The 20,312-nt window shown below is 36.3% G+C and overlaps 1 protein-coding gene across 2 annotated transcripts in view; it reads left to right on the forward strand.

Annotated features, from left to right (window-relative positions):
* The first annotated feature begins 1,760 nt into the window (after positions 1-1,760).
* The window catches only part of UBE2W (ubiquitin conjugating enzyme E2 W), a 28,003-nt gene continuing 9,451 nt past the window's right edge, over positions 1,761-20,312 (forward strand). Inside the window, exons 1-3 of one of the 2 annotated variants that reach the window (XM_035890058.1) lie at positions 1,761-1,830; positions 14,662-14,753; positions 17,849-17,951. In XM_035890058.1, coding sequence (XP_035745951.1) covers positions 14,713-14,753; positions 17,849-17,951 — 144 coding nt within the window. In that variant the 5' untranslated portion in view covers positions 1,761-1,830; positions 14,662-14,712. The remainder of the gene's footprint in view (positions 1,831-14,661; positions 14,754-17,848; positions 17,952-20,312) is intronic. The other variant, XM_009634491.2, reaches the window with a different exon arrangement.

A 20,312-nucleotide genomic window follows, 5' to 3' on the forward strand; every position in this document is an offset into this window, starting at 1 on the left:
CAAGAGATGAGCTTTCAAGCAGTTTGCAGGCTAAAGTTTCCACTGGGGCGGAGGGGAAGAGGATGACGAAGGTCTTTTACTCAGTACTTGGAGCTAAAAATTTTGTGCATCTTGCATTTTTTGTTAGAATGAAGGCCAGGTAACCAGTCTTCTGCCTGCTTTTGGTAGTTGAGGGCTTTCAAAAAGTATTCTGGAATCTGTGCCAGCCTTTGCAGTTTTTTTTTCTTTGGTTTTGTTTGTTTTTCCTCTGAGACAACCTGAATCACTGGAATGAAAATCAGGTATCAGCCTGGGGTAGCGGGGAAGAAGGGAGGGAACCCCATCATTTGCCTCCCTGGGAGCATTATTAATGTGTTAGAAAAGAAAGGATAGAAGTTAATGATGGTAGAGCAGGAATTGCGAGATGCCTTATAATCAGTGATCTGATTGAGAATACTAATTATTCTTTCACATACACGGTATTGAAAAAATAACTCTCTTCTTGGGTGATTACAAAGTTGTTTCTCATCTTTTTTTATTCAACTTAGTTAAAAATACTGCTTGATCCTGTATATATGCCAATAAAGGTTGATATACTAGAGTATAGCAAATACTGTCTCTAAAAGTCTGCTGGAATGAAATGCAGACATCCTGGTTGCCCTCATTGTGCCAGCCCTTGCTATTATCTCAAATTCTTTTCTTTAACTGAAGCAGTTCAAATAATGCCAGACTCTTGTCCTTAAAAGATAAAATTATTTGTGTTTGACTCTTTAGTACTGTGTGAGGCTTGTGCTGGGTGTTGGTATGTTTGAAGACTCCATTTATAAAGCAGATGACTAGCTGTCAGTTTCATTTTATTCCTCATTAGTGGATTTCACTTAATTTGCTTTAAAATTACAGGTTCATTGTAAAAAATTTGATTATCTGGCAAAAAGCTTTTCAGACTGCGGAGTACAGAGTGTTTCGTGTGCGTAGTTATTAGTTTATCTTTAATTATACTATAGTTCTGATTTCAGGTTGATCTGCGTCTTAATGAGTTTAAGTCAAGCATATTATTCCCTTTAGAAGAGGACCGTGTTGCTTTGACTTTCCAGTCAAGTATTTTAGGATATCTTGGAGCATGTGAAGATAGCATTCTGTTATCGAACTGAGAAATCAACAGTCATTCCTCTCCCCCCACTCCACCCTGTCCATAACCTAATGAAATTTTTAAATGCCCAGAAGAACAAAACATTAGTGGTGGAAAAATATTTGTAAATAGCTCATTAAAAGATTCACACATTGCATTTTGGTTCCTTTAAAAAGAGAGAAGTATACGAAATGCCTGACATTCAGGACTTGAAGTATGGATTGGACTGGGAAAATAACATTAGAACTGGGTTGCCAGATGTTAACATGTTTTATTAGAAATGAGAAGGAGGAGACTAATCTGCTTCTGCATTCTCAGGACAGATTGAAAACCTGATATTCAGCCAAAAATAGATAAAACTGAAAAACAATTCTTCAAATTCAAATCCTGGTATTATTTTTTCGTGGACAGAGTTTTAACTGGTCACATCCAGTCAATTATCTATCTTTCCCCCTATGGGCCTTGATTAAATATTACCATAAGAACTTTGATTAGGAAAAATTCACCCAGGATTGTGATAATCAAGTCTCTGGATGGTATGTGAGTTTGGGAGTCTGGGCCGAATGCTTTCACCTGAATAATGGGATATATTCTGCAGGGGCTTTTGTGAATGATCTGATTGATTAGGAAACAAAGGATTTTTTTTTTTTTTTTTAATTTGTAGGAACGGTCTCTTTCATCTTTTCTTTAGATTTCTTCAGTAGCAAGATGGATTGTAGCAGGTAATTTTTCCTTAAATGTCACCATTTTTAATCTTCACCTTGTTTCTCTTCTGTTTGAGAGCTTTTTGGTATTTAAAGTTAGGTTACTAATTAGAGAGTAACATGTAATCAGTTCCAGCAATACTTACACTGTTAAAAATGTTTTTTCTGTAGAGGAGTTTTGTTTGAAAAGCAGGACTATCTACCCTGTGGTTAGAACTTCATATTCTGGTATTACTCTCTCAGGCTAGTAGCTTGTACTAGCAGACTAGTAACAGCTTTGCTTATGAAACAACATGGTGGTGTTGTAACAACACTGTTGTTGCAGCCTGTTAACAACTCCTCCTGTTCTGGTACAAGGTTTGCTTCCGTTCAGTGAGGGAGCCCTTGGAAAAAAATCTGTCTCCTGCATGCAAAAACTTCTTTAAAACAGAAAGGATGTTTTTTGTGAAGCGTTTAGTAACTTGAGTGGGGGAGGAGGTGACAGCCTGTAGCTCATAAGTGAAATGTAAATTCTTTGCCAGGACTTCATCATAGGACTGACAGTACTTTTGTGCCAGCAGAGTTTGTTGGGTACTTTTCAATCTTTGGATGTGGAAGAGAATCATTAGTAGTTACTGAAGAACTATTTTAGGTCTCCTTAGGGTGCAGGAGCTTTACCAGCATAAAATACAAGAGTGGAGCCCCTGTGGGATTAATTTTTTAGCTTTTAACTATTTATGAGTTAATTTTTCTGCCTTTGATCTCCAAGACAGATTAAGATTTGAGTTTACAATCTCTAGCAAGGCTAGGCCTTGGAAGGCTACTCTTTTCTTACGTCATCACAAGGAAAAGGGAATTCGAGTGCATGGACATAAGAAGGTTTCTAATAAAATTCAAGTGCAGATATTTTGGACACCCATGCTTCCTAGTCTGTGAAGTTGCTGTTCCATCTTTTAGTTTCTTCATATCCTCATGATACTGCCTCATGAGCCATAGAGTTTCTACCACTCCAGGTGAAAAGGCCAGAATGTTCTAGCTTAATCACTCATCATAGCTTGTGTTAGTGGCAAAAGAAGATGGTGATGGAACATTTCCTCCAGCAGAAGTGAAAGCAAGCAGTTTGCCCATTTTCCACTTTTTGCTCTACTGGTATGTTCCTGCTTTACTGAATCACAGAATCATTTAGGTTGGAAAAGACCTTCAAGATCATCGAGTCCAAACATTAACCTAACCCTGACATCCCACCACTAAACCCTGTCCCTAAGCACCTTGTCTGCCCAGCTTTTAAATACCTCCAGGGATGAGGACTTGACCCCTTCCCTGGGCAGCCCCTTCCAGCGCTTGACAACCCTTTCGGGGAAGAAATTTTTCCTAATGTCCAACCTAGACTTGCCCTGGCACAACTTGAGGCCATTTCCGCTTGTTCCATTGCCCGTTCCCTGGGAGCAGAGACTGACTCCCCCAGCTATCCCCTCCTATCAGGCAGTTATAGGGAGCGATAAGGTCTCTCCTCAGCCTCCTCTTCTCCAGACTAAAGTCCTTCCATCCAAGGGTAGAGAAAAATTGCTTTTCTCCCATCTATCTTCTACCAAACTCTTACTACTGCCCTTAATATATTGATTCTCTTTTGTACAGAATCTCCTTTTGGTTTAATCAGCTCAGCTTTTCTCTCTCTTTGTTTCTTTTTTTTTAAAAAAAAAAGTCTCTAAAATAGACTTTCAAGTCTATATTAAGGGTTGTTCATAGGTAAAGTATTTAATTAAGATAGCTCACCATTTAATTTACCCATTTAAGATATCACCCATTTAAGACATTGTACATCTCATGTAACATTTCTTGAAACACCGAGAAGTGGAATATTCAAGAATGGCAAAGATAAGCCAGATGGATATTGATCTTTCTTCAATTTTATTTTCTTTCTATCATTTACCTTTATAGAGTTTATATTTTCAACTCTGAGGAGACTGATTAAAAGGCAGGAGTATGGGCACACAGTCGAACTTGATTGGATTCTTCTGTTAATATTTTACTGCTAATCAACAGAGCCAATGTAACAGCGTATGTGTGCTTTGCCCACTCCAGTTCTGGGGCATAATAGGTTAACTGAAACGATATTCATTGGCTTTCTAGTTGCTCTCAGCTATATGTGCATAATTTGTACTTGGTAGTGACCCCTATAACTAAGGGTGCCTTACTTTTTCACTGTACACATGTTTTTGTTTGCATATAGCTCTGTTAAACTTTAACTCTCTAGGCTCCAGTTTTCCAAGGGAGGGGCAAAGCTGTTGTAAGAATTCTGACAATGGGCTTAGAACTGGAAATAGACACCTGATATTGTGATAATCCTTTTTAAAAGCAAAAGAGAGGTAATTTTCACATACCTAGTAGAGCTAGATAAGTTTTCATGGTGGGGGAGGAAAATACCTTTGACTGCTCTGTTGCTTTGTGGGGGGGTTGTGGTTAAAGTCTGTCTACCTGTCTGGCCATGGGTATGATCCTTGTCTGTGGTAGAATCATAAAAAAGATCCCTGGTTTTGAGGAATGTGATGGTGATACTGTCATATATGCTTTAGGAATATAGGTTATTGCCTTTTGAGGTAGCCAACAGGGGCACAGAGACCAGTGAAATAATTTTGTATCTGTTAATAAACATTTGTGATACATAGCATCTAGCTCAGTGGTACACAGTAACCAAACTATTTGATTCCAGGAGTTGTGTTCTGAAATACTCATGTTACAAACCTCCAAATGTCCTCCTGTCCTAAATTGCTACCCTCTCCCTCTTTTTGCATATTGCATCTTTTTATATGTTTCTGCCCAGCCTTCTGCTTTTCTTTACATGATACACCAGGAAACAACACAAGTGAGAATTCAGCTGTGCCATTTGAGATGTTACCACACCAGTTCCAGAGGTGGTCAAGTAAGATGGGTGCCAGTTTGGAGAAAGAAGAGCGTGTATTTTTGCTTAGCAAAGGTGCTAGAAGCTGTTTTGGAGATATATTTAACTCAAACCATGACAGACAATAAGTGCCATCTCTCAGGGCTGAAATGATACAGGTGGTTGTGAGCTGTGTGGGGCCCGTCAGGACTTTTACTCCACTGACAACCAGTTAATTTTGTGTTCTTTGCTCCTTATGCTTTGAGAAGTCTTACGAGCTTGACACATCAGAAAATCTGTGGAGGATAACTGAAGGGGTTGCACAAATCCTATTTGACAGAATTAGCAACAGAATACAAGCCACTGCTATGTCAGTCATGTCTCAGCTACTCGAATAAACTTTCTTCTGGAACTAATGTTTGGGTCAGTGTTGTGGTCTCTGATTTCATCCTTGAATCATCCTTTCCTGTAGCCATTGGTGAATTAAGTAATCTTGGTTTCAAAGAATTCCACCTTTTTGAAAATACTCGTGTAAACTAATGGTGATGTAGCTACTCTTTGCCTTTTGCAGCTGGTTATTCCTTTAATTGAAGGGCTGTGGTGTTATCCAGTCCTGGGTTTCTGATCTTCCTACTCTGCTGTTCTGTTTGCCTCTGGCTAGTGAATGTTTCTACCAATTTGATAATTTTTAGTTTTGGTTTACTTGGAAGTTTTAATAAAAGAATACTTAAGCATAAAATCTTCTCTCAAAACTAAGGAAAAGATGAAATTAAGATTGCCTGTGCATCCTTCATTTATTCCCCCTTTATCTAAATAACTCCATAACTGCAACCATGTTTTCTTTCACAGTCTCTTTAAATAGAAAGTGGACAAGGAGGAAGGGAGCTTCTGTGTGAAATCTTATGACAGATTAGCAGAAACATTAGAAAGATGGTCTTGTGATATGACAAGAACAGTACAGCAAGAACAGCTCCCAAGACGATATCAATGTATAGAAAATACTGGTTTAGAGGTTATTGTGGGAGTGAGTAGCTGCACTAGCGTGTATTTTGATGTAAAGAAGCTGGTTGAGAGGCTGAAAGCAATTTGACTATGTGATGAAAAAAATTGTTTTCTTGATTCATGGTAGGGGAAAAAAGCAAAAGTAATAATGGTATTGACTTTAGATATGCATATCTGAACATAGCTGGAGATCTGTAAATAAAGGACTCCTGGTAATTAAGAGTGCTGAAGGGCTACAAGTTTCTAGAAGAAAATACTTATTTACAATGGCAAGCTGTGTCAATATGGAAAAAAATATAGGAAACATAGGAAAAGTAGTGAGGAGCTATTTAGTGACTTGAAGGTTGACAAGGCTTTGTGCAAAACAGAAAAATGAAAGTAAGTATTTACTGCTAAAGCTCAATGTGAAAGAAAAGGGCAAGCATGTAAGAGTGAAATCTACCCGTGGTGCATTGTTTTAAATTAGCAGATTTGAAAAGCATTAAGAAATATATTTCTAAATCACTAGAAGGATGATGAAAGGGATGAACCTGTGAATAGAAAAAGAAAGCAAAGAATAGATTGCACAGATACTTAAATTAACAACGAGGCAGTAAATCATACCAAACAAAAAGGACAAATTCAATACCTTTTAGGCATTGGATAATATTGTGTCACTTACCAGGATTCAACTGTGTGGGTTGGTTTTGGGGTTTTGTTTTTTTTCGTTTTGATTATTTAAGCAACTGAATCAGAGTTCTTTGACAATTATTTTGAATGAGTTTCCAGATGATAAATACTATTTTTATTCTTCTACTGTTGTGTGAAAGGGTGGCTTCTGGAAATCACTGGACAGAATAGTCTCTGACACTTACAGGATACAATAGACAATTAACTTGCGTGTGCCTAGGTAAAAAGTAGCCAAAATGGATTTCAGAAGAAGAATCACATTGAACTAACATGATTTCCTCATCTTACCATACGGTAACTATTGTGAAAGAGGAGAATTAGCTGTTTTCTGACCGTACAAATATTTTTGACTTGTGTTAGTGTGACATTTGAATAAGCACACGAGAAAAATGTGGTATAAATCAGTGGATTTTTTTTTTTTTTTTTTAATTCTCCTTACTAACTGCAAAGACCACTTCTCAAGGTATCACAGTTGTAGTTTGGTTGTAGTGAAATCACTCTTGTTTCAGCTAGATGTCTGATTGAGGGAGGGTGTTTGGTTCTGTCAAGCTCTGTGGACCTACCAAAGGGTATTTTGAGGGCAGTCTGCACTGGCTTTCATGCTTTCGATAGAGGCTTGGGTGCTTGTGATATAAAATACGTATGTGACAACAAGTGGACAAGGTTTAAAATAAAAAAAATGCAATTCAGTAGAGAAAACTACAAAGTATTTCGGAGGAGGAGGAGAGGGGAAAAGGGAGTCTAGTTTACAGATGTGCATGAGTAGCAGGCTGACCAGTGCTGGTGTGAAAGAGACTGTGGGTTATGAGCGTGGACTGAATGCAAGTCAGAAGTATTGTGCTGCGTGACAACAAGTGGACAAGGTTTAAAATAAAAAAAATGCAATTCAGTAGAGAAAACTACAAAGTATTTCGGAGGAGGAGGAGAGGGGAAAAGGGAGTCTAGTTTACAGATGTGCATGAGTAGCAGGCTGACCAGTGCTGGTGTGAAAGAGACTGTGGGTTATGAGCGTGGACTGAATGCAAGTCAGAAGTATTGTGCTGCTACAAAGGAAAAACAAGTCTCTGGGGTATATTCACATAATTGCCATGATGAAACATTCTTCTTCTATCTATATACAAAAATACATATATTTATAGAAATACATATATATTTATATAAATAAAAATACATGCTTAAGGAGCCAGCTGGAGACCAGCAAAAATTAAATGCTTGGAAAATGAGACTTGAAAGGGGGAAGTTGAAAGAATTATGTGTTTTACTTGGAGAGAAGTAAGTTGAAATAAGTAAAAGAATTCCCTTCTATATCCATGAAGAGTAAGAGAAGTAATTTGACGTAATGTATTCAACTTACTTAGACCTCTTACTGTGAAGAAAATTCTTCCAATTATAAGAGCAATAGGTAGGGTGATGTGGAAAATGTTAAAGGCTTTTAACTACAAGGACATTTTAGAATCTTTGATCCGTCCTTCTGTTATGAAGATGGAGAGGTGACTTCCCTGAGATATCTTTGAGTCCTAAGTTTCTAAGATACGACAAATGAGATGGTTAAAATTGCCTGAAAATTGTTACTTCATTATACTTTGTCCTGCTATATATGTCACTGCTCATTCTCAAGAATTTTATGCCAGAAAAACAACTTTCTGTATTCATGGCTGTCAAATACAAGGAAGACTTTTCTCCCTCTGAAACTGTTCCTTTTCAAATGCTTAATTTCAGGAACTTACAGTTGCAGCGTGCTTTTTGTCCATAATGTGTGTGGGCTGGGTATGTCAGAGTCATGTTTTTTTTAAAAGTACTTAACTGAATGTATTTTTTAAATTAATCTTGAAGCTGAGAGTACATGTTTCTGGATTTGTGCATGATATTATAGTAGTCTTTAGACTTAGTGTTACTCTGAGAAAATGAATGTTCCTTGTAAACTCTCTGGTCCACTAGTACAAATATTGTTAAACATTGAAGAAGAATTGATTTCAAGTTGTTGCATTTAAACTTCAGATGTTTTCTGAGTTACTATGGTAACCAGCTCAATTTCCTAATTAAACTGTATGAATCTGGCCTTCAAGGGCTTCATTTAAGAGATTTATTTAGTTTTTTTTTTTAAAGTAGATCTGGCTCTTGATTATCCAGTTTTGTGTATTAATGAGACACAGTGTAAGATAAGTTATTTTAAGTTGTGGTAAGGGAGAGAGGAAGAAAAAAAAATAGCCCTTCATGATATCTTTGTAGAGTATTTTCCAAGTTTTTTGAATATCCTTAGCTGCATGTTGGGCTGTGTATGCAGCATGTAGCCAGGAGCTCAAGGAAAGTGATTCTTCTCTCTGGCACTTGAGACCACATCTAGAGTACTGTCTTTAGGGAGTCCCAGTACAAGACAAACATTGCTGTACTGGAGTGAGTCCAACTGATGGCCACCGAGATGGTTAGAGGCTGAGCTACATGATGTACAGGGAGAGGCTGACTGGATTTCTTCAGCCTTAAGAGGAGGAGGCAAAGGGAAGAGCTTGCTGATGCCTACAACAACCCAATGGGAGGGTGATAGGGAAAACAGTGCCACAATGGGAAGACAAGGGGCAACAGACACAAATTGGAACATGAGATATTCCAGTAAGACATAAAGGAAACATTTTATACCATGATGGTGGTCAAACACTGGAATGCATTGATCAGAGAGGTTGATTAAAAGACAATTTTCTAAATGTTAGTTATTCCCTCTTGTAAAACAGTTTTTCAGTATTTGAATGAACTCTGGTTAGTAGGCCATGATGCCCTCTACAATTTTGTTACGGTTGCTATAGAGTACTCTCGAGCGCCTTCTGGAAAAGATCTATAGGCAGCTGTTCGTTAGTTTGTACAGAAATAATTGAGTTGATGTTTGAGAGAACAAAGCAAATTTGAAAATGTCTGGGGAAAACCTATTAAAGATACCCAGCTATGTTTGTCAGATAAGGTATGATTAACTTGTATGGCATGGTTAATGGAATAGTAGAAAGTTATAAAATAGATATTACAGATAACAAAGAGATAAAATAGATATTATTCTAGTTGGAAAAAAAAACAAGGGCTTGTATTCCCAAAAGTATCACATCTTAAATGTGTATCGGTTGATTCAATGGAAGTAATTCTCTTTGTGTGAGGACTTTGCAATGCTTCTATCTTTAGATTGTAGTAGCTAGAGTAATAGTTATGAAATCTTTAAAAGCATTTTTTTCCCCTTGAGCTATCTAACACTTATTTTAGAGTACCTGTCATTATGGGGACTGGAGAAAGCTAGGAATTTATTACAAAAATTTTGTCCTTTAATTTCAAGGGCAGTTATCAAGGATAGTCAGTATAGCTGGAGAGAATAAAAATGAAAAGGTTTCTGTGCCATCTCTAAAGCCATTGTTGGTCTTCTGTCCTGACTGCCTGTAATTCTGGGGTGAGATTCTTTTAACTTGTGGGGGTTTTTTTGGTGGCATGTTGTTTTTCTCCCCACCCCGCATTACCCTGATGGGGAGCAATGTTGAGATACATTAAACCCATCAGGGCATAGTATAATGGAGATCACAGCTGATACTTCAGATGGGCATAGCTTTATAGTGGTTACAGTAAGGCTGAAGGGTATGCCTTTTGCTGATACTTGGTTCTGTTTGGGACATTCCTCTGAATGAAGAACAAGCCCAGAAGAGCTGTGGGTTTCTTGGTCTCTGCATCCCCTTGCTACCTTTCCAATGTGGAGCTGTGACTAGGAACTCACTGTTAATCAGAATTGCACTGGAGTTTTCTGTGCATAATAGGTAATCATAGTCAGGTTTTCTTTGTGGATTCCCTTATTTCAAAGTGAGAAGTTTCTTTGCTAAAGCTTCTTTTCATTTCATTACAACATTTTTTGGCTTTTCTGGAGGACTTAATGTCACCGAGCTTCTTTGGCTTAACAGTCAGATAACATACCTGTTTTCTACTGAATGTTCTCTTTTCAGCTTTATATGGGAATAACATGGATGTATTTTTTTCATTGATGTTCTCACTGCGAGCTGCAAGTATAGGTCAGACTGAACTTATATTGACATTTGTTTGAACTGACTGACTTGGAAATGATAATTTCTTTTTTGTCTTTAAAAATATGATTTTGTTTACTGTGATACTTTTGACTCGGTGTAAATGGTATCTCCTGTTGTTTCTCTGGGATGCATTTTTGGATCTTAATATATTTTGTATTGCAACTGATGAGAAGCAATGTATCGTCTGTATGTATTATTTGCATTTAATGGATAGGCCCCCATGACAGTGTCAGCAAATGTTTAAGACCAGAGGAACAGAGCACTTCAGTGGTACTCTGCTGATCACATATGCATTTTGAGGGTTTTTTTTGGTTTTTTGTTTTTTTCCCCTTGGGTACTGTTTTTTTAGAAAGAACCATAAATATTATATGTGAGAACTGAAAAGCTGTGAAGCAGTCTGAGAGAATATTTTTGCATTGGTGAGATGGGTAAGAGAGTGTCTGAGACTGTATTAGACTGAAAAGATGGTTGCTGGAGAAAAGAACCAAAGGTCCAAATTTCAAATGAGAGGACATTTTAGTTTGATAATTTGGAATTTTTGGTAGGATACAGAACAACCAAAATTTCCTCTTTTCAAATTACTGTGTTCGATCAGATACTGATACCTTAATGTGGCTGGTTTTAATTTAAATTTAAAATGTATTTTAGGCTCCTTTTTATAAAGACGGTTGTATAGTTGGTCCAGATGTATAAATAAATGGATCTACTGAATTATTTGCTGTTCTTATATGCTGTTCATTTGTTCTTTACTTTTTTTACCCAATTTCCTCTTTAAGGGAATTTTCCCTTATCATATAAGGTTCTCATCTCTGAACTTTTGAAATATTTCTCTGTATGATGATCTGTATGACAAGGCATACACAGGTTGACTGCCATTGAGGTTTATTTGATGATGATCTTGGAAAGCATCAGAAAGAGAATTGACTTCAAAACATCTCTGCCCCTCAAATTAAGGATTTGTAAAATGGTTTTGGGCCTTTGTTCTTTTGCAGTTTAATTCATAATAGTGGTGTTAAACACTGTTAGTGTTTATTATATAAAATTTTCTTAAACTGTGCAGAAACCAAAAGGTGAAGACTAGGAACCTAATGTGTTTGTCACTGTTAGCAATGTATATAGCTTTCTTATGAAAATGCTAGCATTGTTTTTTCAGTTTGTTTATATCTGTACACCAATTATAACAGCCTTTATAATTCTTTTATGACATAACATTTCACTTCAAAACATATCTGTTTAATTGCTTGCAAAAACAAGACTTCTGAAGTGTGTATTTGGATTCAGGTTTGGCACTTTAAAAATAGAAGCCCAAAGCAAGCTTTCAGGGCTGATAGAGACAGACAGTTATTTCAAAATGTAAATTGTGAATGTATGGGGGAGTTTTCTTCAGGAGTTGTATGTCTGAATTTATTGCAGTCCTATTTCCAAGGTATTAATGAGATACTGAATCACTTCTATGTTGACAAATGAACACTTTTTATTTTCCCCTATGGATTTTTGTAAGTTCTACCGAGTATCAGAAAAGTTGTTTGGAAAATTAGTAAGAAACAGCTACAAGTGTGTGATAAGCCTAGATTTTAAACAAATATATGTTGAATCAAAAATGTATTTTTTTCATTGATGTTCTCACTGCGAGCTGCAAGTATAGGTCAGACTGAACTTATATTGACATTTGTTTGAACTGACTGACTTGGAAATGCTCATTTCTTTTTTGTCTTTAAAAATATGATTTTGTTTACTGTGATACTTTTGACTCGGTGTAAATGGTATCTCCTGTTGTTTCTCTGGGATGCATTTTTGGATCTTAATATATTTTGTATTGCAACTGATGAGAAGCAATGTATCGTCTGTATGTATTATTTGCATTTAATGGATAGGCCCCCATGACAGTGTCAGCAAATGTTTAAGACCAGAGGAACAGAGCACTTCAGTGGTACTCTGCTGATCACATATGCATTTTGAGGGTTTTTTTTGGTTTTTTGTTTTTTTCCCCTTGGGTACTGTTTTTTTAGAAAGAACCATAAATATTATATGTGAGAACTGAAAAGCTGTGAAGCAGTCTGAGAGAATATTTTTGCATTGGTGAGATGGGTAAGAGAGTGTCTGAGACTGTATTAGACTGAAAAGATGGTTGCTGGAGAAAAGAACCAAAGGTCCAAATTTCAAATGAGAGGACATTTTAGTTTGATAATTTGGAATTTTTGGTAGGATACAGAACAACCAAAATTTCCTCTTTTCAAATTACTGTGTTCGATCAGATACTGATACCTTAATGTGGCTGGGTTTAATTTAAATTTAAAATGTATTTTAGGCTCCTTTTTATAAAGACGGTTGTATAGTTGGTCCAGATGTATAAATAAATGGATCTACTGAATTATTTGCTGTTCTTATATGCTGTTCATTTGTTCTTTACTTTTTTTACCCAATTTCCTAAAAAGAAAGAGTTTGAATTTTCCCTTATCATATAAGGTTCTCATCTCTGAACTTTTGAAATATTTCTCTGTATGATGATCTGTATGACAAGGCATACACAGGTTGACTGCCATTGAGGTTTATTTGATGATGATCTTGGAAAGCATCAGAAAGAGAATTGACTTCAAAACATCTCTGCCCCTCAAATTAAGGATTTGTAAAATGGTTTTGGGCCTTTGTTCTTTTGCAGTTTAATTCATAATAGTGGTGTTAAACACTGTTAGTGTTTATTATATAAAATTTTCTTAAACTGTGCAGAAACCAAAAGGTGAAGACTAGGAACCTAATGTGTTTGTCACTGTTAGCAATGTATATAGCTTTCTTATGAAAATGCTAGCATTGTTTTTTCAGTTTGTTTATATCTGTACACCAATTATAACAGCCTTTATAATTCTTTTATGACATAACATTTCACTTCAAAACATATCTGTTTAATTGCTTGCAAAAACAAGACTTCTGAAGTGTGTATTTGGATTCAGGTTTGGCACTTTAAAAATAGAAGCCCAAAGCAAGCTTTCAGGGCTGATAGAGACAGACAGTTATTTCAAAATGTAAATTGTGAATGTATGGGGGAGTTTTCTTCAGGAGTTGTATGTCTGAATTTATTGCAGTCCTATTTCCAAGGTATTAATGAGATACTGAATCACTTCTATGTTGACAAATGAACACTTTTTATTTTCCCCTATGGATTTTTGTAAGTTCTACCGAGTATCAGAAAAGTTGTTTGGAAAATTAGTAAGAAACAGCTACAAGTGTGTGATAAGCCTAGATTTTAAACAAATATATGTTGAATCAAAATTAGATATTAAACCCCAGCCATATATGCTTACTCCTCTTGAGTGCTAGATCAGGCTTAAATCTTACGTAAGGTCATTTTGACTAGTAGGATGATGGAAGTGGACTCGTAGGCAGTAAACATTAAAATTGTTGGCAGGAAAAAGAAGAGCAAGAAATGAAAAAGCCTTGAACTTTACATTATCTAGATGGCTTGGAAATGACAAAACATATTGCATAACTGTTTATATGAAGAAAATACACTCTGAAACCAGCGGCAATGATACCATTTCACAGAGGTTGCATTTCCCTTGCTCCGTAGATTGTAAGAAACAGTTCTGGTAGTTGTTATAGAATCTATTGGTTACAGTTCCTGATTTATCCCTGTCAAAATAGATAAGAATTACCTGAGCTACTGGTGTAACACTTTTTTGAATTTTACAACTCTGTAGGTTCCAAGATGCAGTTATTACAGAGTTATAAAATAGTTTGTGTTCTGCAAGTCACATAGTCTTGTTTTAGTTTTGTGTTCTGTCCTCTGGGATGACTTAGAACAAGGCAAAGGCTCACACAGATGCCAGATAGAAGTGTCTTGAATTACTCAGAGGAGGAAGAGTTGTGCTGTTAAAATCTTGGAGAATTAATTGTAAATCTGATGCTAACAGGGGAATATGCAATGTTCACTGCTAGATTTAGAGAGCTCTGATTGACATCTTTGTAATATGACAAAATCCTGGATACCTCCAGTTTTGTAATGCAACAGTTCTTCACTTAGCAGTGTTACAAATGTGAGTGCCATTGCATTTAACCAAAAAAGTAGGTTTTAAGCCTGTGACTTTTTTTGCCTGTGACTTTTCAGTTTAATTTTTAGGAGAGGAGTCTTCTCCCTTTCTCACCTTTCAGTTTCACTTTGTATTTAAATTTTCAAATTAATCTCCTTTTGCCTTTCAATAATTGCTGAAATGTACTTTAGTGTGCGTGTTTATTGTTGAACTTTATTTAATATTTCAAATTTTCTATACAATTTCTTTATAGAAACGGTTACAAAAAGAACTATTGGCATTTCAAAATGATCCACCTCCAGGAATGACTCTAAATGAAAAGAGTGTACAAAACTCAATTACACAGTAAGTACATATACTGTTTTATTTTTGCTATCAAGCTGAAAGATGTAAGTAATGAAAAGTCCTCTGCATGCCACTTCCACCACTTATTCCAAGAAACGTTCTGAATTTTTGGTTTTAGTCTAGGGAGTGAAACGTTGTTCTGGTTAATGAGCATATTGCTGTAACGTGCTGGACGCTCTCAGGAACTAGATAGTGAATTCATTAAATTTTTATTAGGCATTTTACTGTCTAACAAAATGCCACTTGGTAAAAGCTTCTGCATATTTTAGAATAAAATAATGTAATGATCTCACACAGCTACTAACCTCTGAAACCCCTCTAGATTTATTAAAATAATGGAATAGCTGGTTTAGAGTTTCTATGTTACTTGTGTTAAGTGTATTTTGTAGCTGTTAATTTCTATTACCTTCTTTCTGTAAAGCAAGTGGAGGAAGCTTCTTAAAGAACAAAGTTATCTAAGTACATTCTTTGCACTTTCCTCCCTGCTGTAGTTTTTTCTGTGATTAGCAAAACAGAAGGACAAACATGGTTAAATGTTCTGTCCGTTGAAATTGGATGGGTGGTATTCCTGTTTTCTAAACTATTTTTTAATAGTTTAGTTTGACTGAAAGTCAAAAGATTCAGACTGTGTTCACTTTTCTTTTAGATAGTTTTCTTGGTTTAATTTTAGAGAAATGTTAAAAAATTCTTAGCAGATGTAAATATTTCTAAAAGTATGAATCTTGGGCTATATATTCTGGACTATATTATTGATTGATGGATCAATTTAAAAACATAACTTAGAGCTGACTTCTGATGTTGCTTCACAGCTGCATTTTTGATGGTGGCACTCAGACCATGTTACCTGAGTCTTTTTTGAACCTTGTATATGCTGAGTTAAAGACTGCTATTGCTTTTTAAATGATGCTGGGTTTTATAATAGTTCATGCAGATGAGTATGACTAAAAATTGAAATAGCACTCTCCAGAATTTGCTACAAATATTAATGAACTGCTGTACAACTGCTGATTTACAGCTTGTGTTTCTTGCTTTTTTGGGTTTTCTTTGGGAAATACAATCTTTAAATTATCTGAAAAAATGACTCAAACTAATATTGCAGGTGTTTTTCATTCATTTAAACAGAAACAGCTATTAAGTGAAAGTTTACAGCAGATGAAGAGTTGGAAAAGAAAAAATCAATTGTTTTCTTTTTTTCTGTTTTGTAGTTTTCCATTTTTCTTAGGTTATTTCTGTTGCCAGAGTACTACCTCTTTTTTTTTTCTGCTATGTACAATTTTTATACCTTTCAGTACCTTACAACTAAAAACTTCCTGTTTGCTGTCGTGCTAGATTTGGGAATTGTCTCTGTTTAAGAAGCTTTCTGTCACAAGTAATACCATATTTTTTCTCTTTGAGGATTTTTGATGCAGAGTACCATGTTCTGAGTTCATTAATCAAGTTAGAGTTTGAACTTGTGCAGTAAAGATTTGTATAGCAATATTAGCTTGGTTTTGAAAGATGTTGAATAAAATAATTGGATCCCATGATGTAACTGGGTCATTTGAAATGTTAAGCAATCATCTATTTTAAATACACAAGGATTAGAAATTTGAGATGGCTAAACCATAAAGCACACAGGAAAGATGGGTTCCAGTGATTCCTTGACCATAAAAGGAGCAATGTCCAAGCAGAGTTATCTTCTACTTAGTAAATGAAACTATTATAAAAATTCAAAAGTGAAGGTTCTGGATCACAAGGACCAATAAAGCTGAAGAGTATTGGTACAGCGTGTGTGTAAATGTAAAAGCAGAAGGCATAAGAAGATAGAAGTGATCTGGAGCGCAGATAGATTAATTTGAAGGAGTCTTCACAAAATTAAAACATGGAACATACAGCCATCATCATGCTACTGTTGAAGATGCATGCCTCCTGAAGAGTGTGACAGCTAGTGGTTCAGTAGAGAAGCAATTTTTCTCAAAAAAAAAAAAAAAAAAAAGACATAAATAGAGGGGAAGATAAAAAAATCTGCACACCTTAAATGCACAGGAAGAGTGTATATGACAGGAGGATGGAGAGGTTGGGAATAGGAGCATCAGACTGCTAGCTGGAGGAGATGTCGACTTTTCTGTACACATTGTTCTGAAAAATCTCAGCTGCCTCACTTGAGTCTAATGTAAATCTCATCTGAGCATTTTTGTAGTCCCTTGCTGAATCTTTACCTTATCATATTGCTCAAATGTGTAAAACTCAATCAAGGGTGAAAGACAGCAATGGGGAAGTGATGCCACAAAAATGATAGTGATCAACAACAGAACTCCAAAATGACAGAAGTTAGATAGCTGAGTGTTGCTGTATGTGTTGAACAGTATGCAAAGCATCTATTTTTGACTGTATTAAAAGAAACCCTACCCAAAACCACCACCAACAAAACACCTACACCCAACACCCCCTGCCCCCACAACTCCACCTGTCAGTTACTTCCACATTATTATGATGGAAGGAGCAGAAGCAGAGGGAAAATTATACTGTGATATGCTGAGGTGTTATCTTTATTAGAGTTGCAAAGCATCCTTTGTTTTGTTTTTAATTTTCTGTGACCTTTTCCTTTTTATACTATTAACTTTTTCCAGTTTTGGTTCCATTACCTGCCAGGTTATATGCCATTTAATGTCGGAGTTTTTCACAGGTGTAAGTGCAAGGGGAGCATTGCTCTTCCCCCTTGGATGCAGAATTTATTTTAATAAACTGTAACAATGATTTTCTTGACAGAAAAGTAAAACACCTTGAAACTCTAAGCCTGTTTTTGTGTAGGAATAAACTTTGGAACAGGTTTTTGTGTCAGCTTTGTCTCACATTAACAGTCATTTTATTGGGAACTGATGGGTCTGTATTTAGTTCAAGTCATAATTACTTGTATAATTTGCAGCATTGTGTCAATGCATGTATGTAAAATACCAAGCTTGTTTCTTTCAAAGGTAGGTATGATAGTTATGATACTGACAGAGAACTTAAAAGATCTGGCTGTGATTGGTAATTGATTTGATTAGTCCTGTGCTCCAGGAGTAAAATTTTAATTTGTGAGTCCACACTACTAATAATTTTTCCCCATTCCTTAGGTGGATTGTAGATATGGAAGGTGCTCCAGGAACACTATATGAAGGGGAGAAATTTCAGCTTCTATTTAAGTTCAGTAGTCGGTATCCTTTTGATTCGCCTCAGGTAACTGCTTTGTTACTTCTTACTTAATGCTACCTTTAGGTTATAGCTGCATGATACATGCTGAATATTGGTATCATCCACATATCCTAATGGGAAGTTTAGTTACTTCAATTTGTATTAAAGACATTGTGCAGGTGCCTTTTTCTTTTAAAAATGACTCTGCAGTGAGGTATAGTGCTGTGTCAGTCTGCTTGTTTTCACAGGAGATGAGAACATGTAAACTGGAGGCTTCTTTGAGGTTGATATTCATATGGTATGAAAGAGCAAGACAGGGTAAAGGAGGAAGGTCCCCTTCACTGCAGCGTAGGAGTAAAGAACAAACTGCTGCTTCGTCCACATTGCTTTTGCTTCCAACTTTTTTTTCTAGTTTTTTTTTTTTTTTTAAGCCTCTTGCATCTTTTCTGCTGCTATTGTTAATGCAGCTGGGGAAATACTGTGCTTATTGTAAGGATTCTCATAGATACATCACATCTTTGTAAGAGGCCTGCAAATCTAGCGGTTATAATAGAGGTGTGAGATACTGTGTTGCTTTCATTGCAATGTAAAGAACTGAAGGGGCAGCAATACTGCTAGGCTGCAGAATGAGCTCTGTACCTCCATCCCTCCGTTACCTGAGGGGAAAGTTAAAAAAACGTGGCTGGTAAGGGTAGTGTTTGGCTATTACCCCTGCGTTTCTGGAAAAAGAAGAAGAAAAGCAGGAGTACTTTAGTCCTTGTCCTGTCTGTTTCAGCACAAAGTTGCAAGACTGATCTCTGACACTTTTCTCATTTGTGTGAAACTGAAGCACAGAGCTGCTAGAGACACTTAAACCATAAACATTACATATGTTTAGGTACCATAATAAAAACTAGAAAGCTAACTTTTCAGTCTTAGGTTTTAAGGGACAAACTGGCCACCTGTACTTCTGCACCATATCAGGTTTGCAGTGAACTACTCATAGGTGACACACAGGAGAGTAGCCACTTTCATTTGGTTGCAAGTAGGTACTGTTTGTACTCATTACCCAAGCTGTGTGTTTGGCTCTGTGCGATTTATTGTAAACCAGCAAATTAGATCCATATATGTGCACTGATTTTTAGCACAGAAAACAATGAAGAATTTAAGTACTGGATACTTGATTGTTGTAGATGGTTAAAATTCCCATTATAAAAAAGCTTCTGTGCAGTACGTTTATTCTATATTACAAACCTCTGAGTCCTAATTCTCTCTCCTGCAAATCTACTTACTGCAAATTGACAGTTTACACTTCTGCTGCTTTAATCACTTGGTTGTTTCCTGCCTTTAAATGTATGTTGTCTATTATAGTGTGCGTGCTTTTATTTACCTAGTATGCCTAGTTCTGGCTTTCCTCTAAAAGGAAGACATTAGTTAGAAGTGAAATACATTACTGGATTATGAAGGTAAGCTCTTCAATGCTTAAGAAATATCAGTTTAAAGACCTATAAAAGATCATTCTGCATCCAGTTTTTCTGCTGCCTTAGAAATCTATCTGCCTTTTAGGAAATAGGTTGAGTTCTCTAATTTCAGTTTCCTGTATGACAGAGGCATTTCTTCTTTCTTGTAGTCAGTGATGAGGTGGGTATGTTGTGTACGTGTATACGTACTTATACACATACATATATCTCTATAACTTGGAAACACTTAAGAGGCTTCTGAGTATTATGGTTATGAATGATAGAGATTTATTATGCCATTGCATAAAAGATGACACTGGTTATGTTAGGTAAGGAGCTCAGAAGGATAATGCTGCTACAAATGTTTCACTTTTATTCCATTTCCATTGGTCCTGAGCCAATGATGTGTTTGAGAAAAACTCGATGTAAGAGCAATAGTTGTCAAAATTGCATTTCTAGCCTTTTTTTTTGACTGATATTACTGTTAATAGAGAGGCGTTAAGGTTCTAAATGCTGTTCTTCCATATTCATCCACATCAAATGAAAACATATTCTATTTGAAATAATGATCAAAAAACATTTCCTATATGGTAGCATACTTTCACAGAATCATAGAATGGTTTGGGTTGGAAGGGACCCCTAGAGGTCATCTAGTCCAACCCCCCTGCACTGAGCAGGGGCACCGCTAACTAGATCAGGTTGCTCAGAGCTCCATCCAACCTGGCCTTGAATGTTTCCAGGGATGGGGCCGCCACTACCTCTCTGGGCAACCCATTCCAGTGTTTCACCACCCTTGTTGTAAAGAATTTTTTACTTATATCTAGTCTAAATCTACCCTGTTTTAGTTTAAAACCATTACCCCTTGTCCTGTCACAGCAGACCTTACTAAAAAGATTGTCCCCATCTTTCCTATAGGCCCCCTTTAAGTACTGAAAGGCTGCAATAAGGTCTCCCCACAGCCTTCTCT

Source organism: Egretta garzetta, unplaced genomic scaffold, assembly GCF_000687185.1.
Source record: "Egretta garzetta isolate BGI_Z169 unplaced genomic scaffold, ASM68718v1 scaffold251, whole genome shotgun sequence".
Classification (NCBI taxonomy): Eukaryota; Metazoa; Chordata; class Aves; order Pelecaniformes; family Ardeidae; genus Egretta; species Egretta garzetta.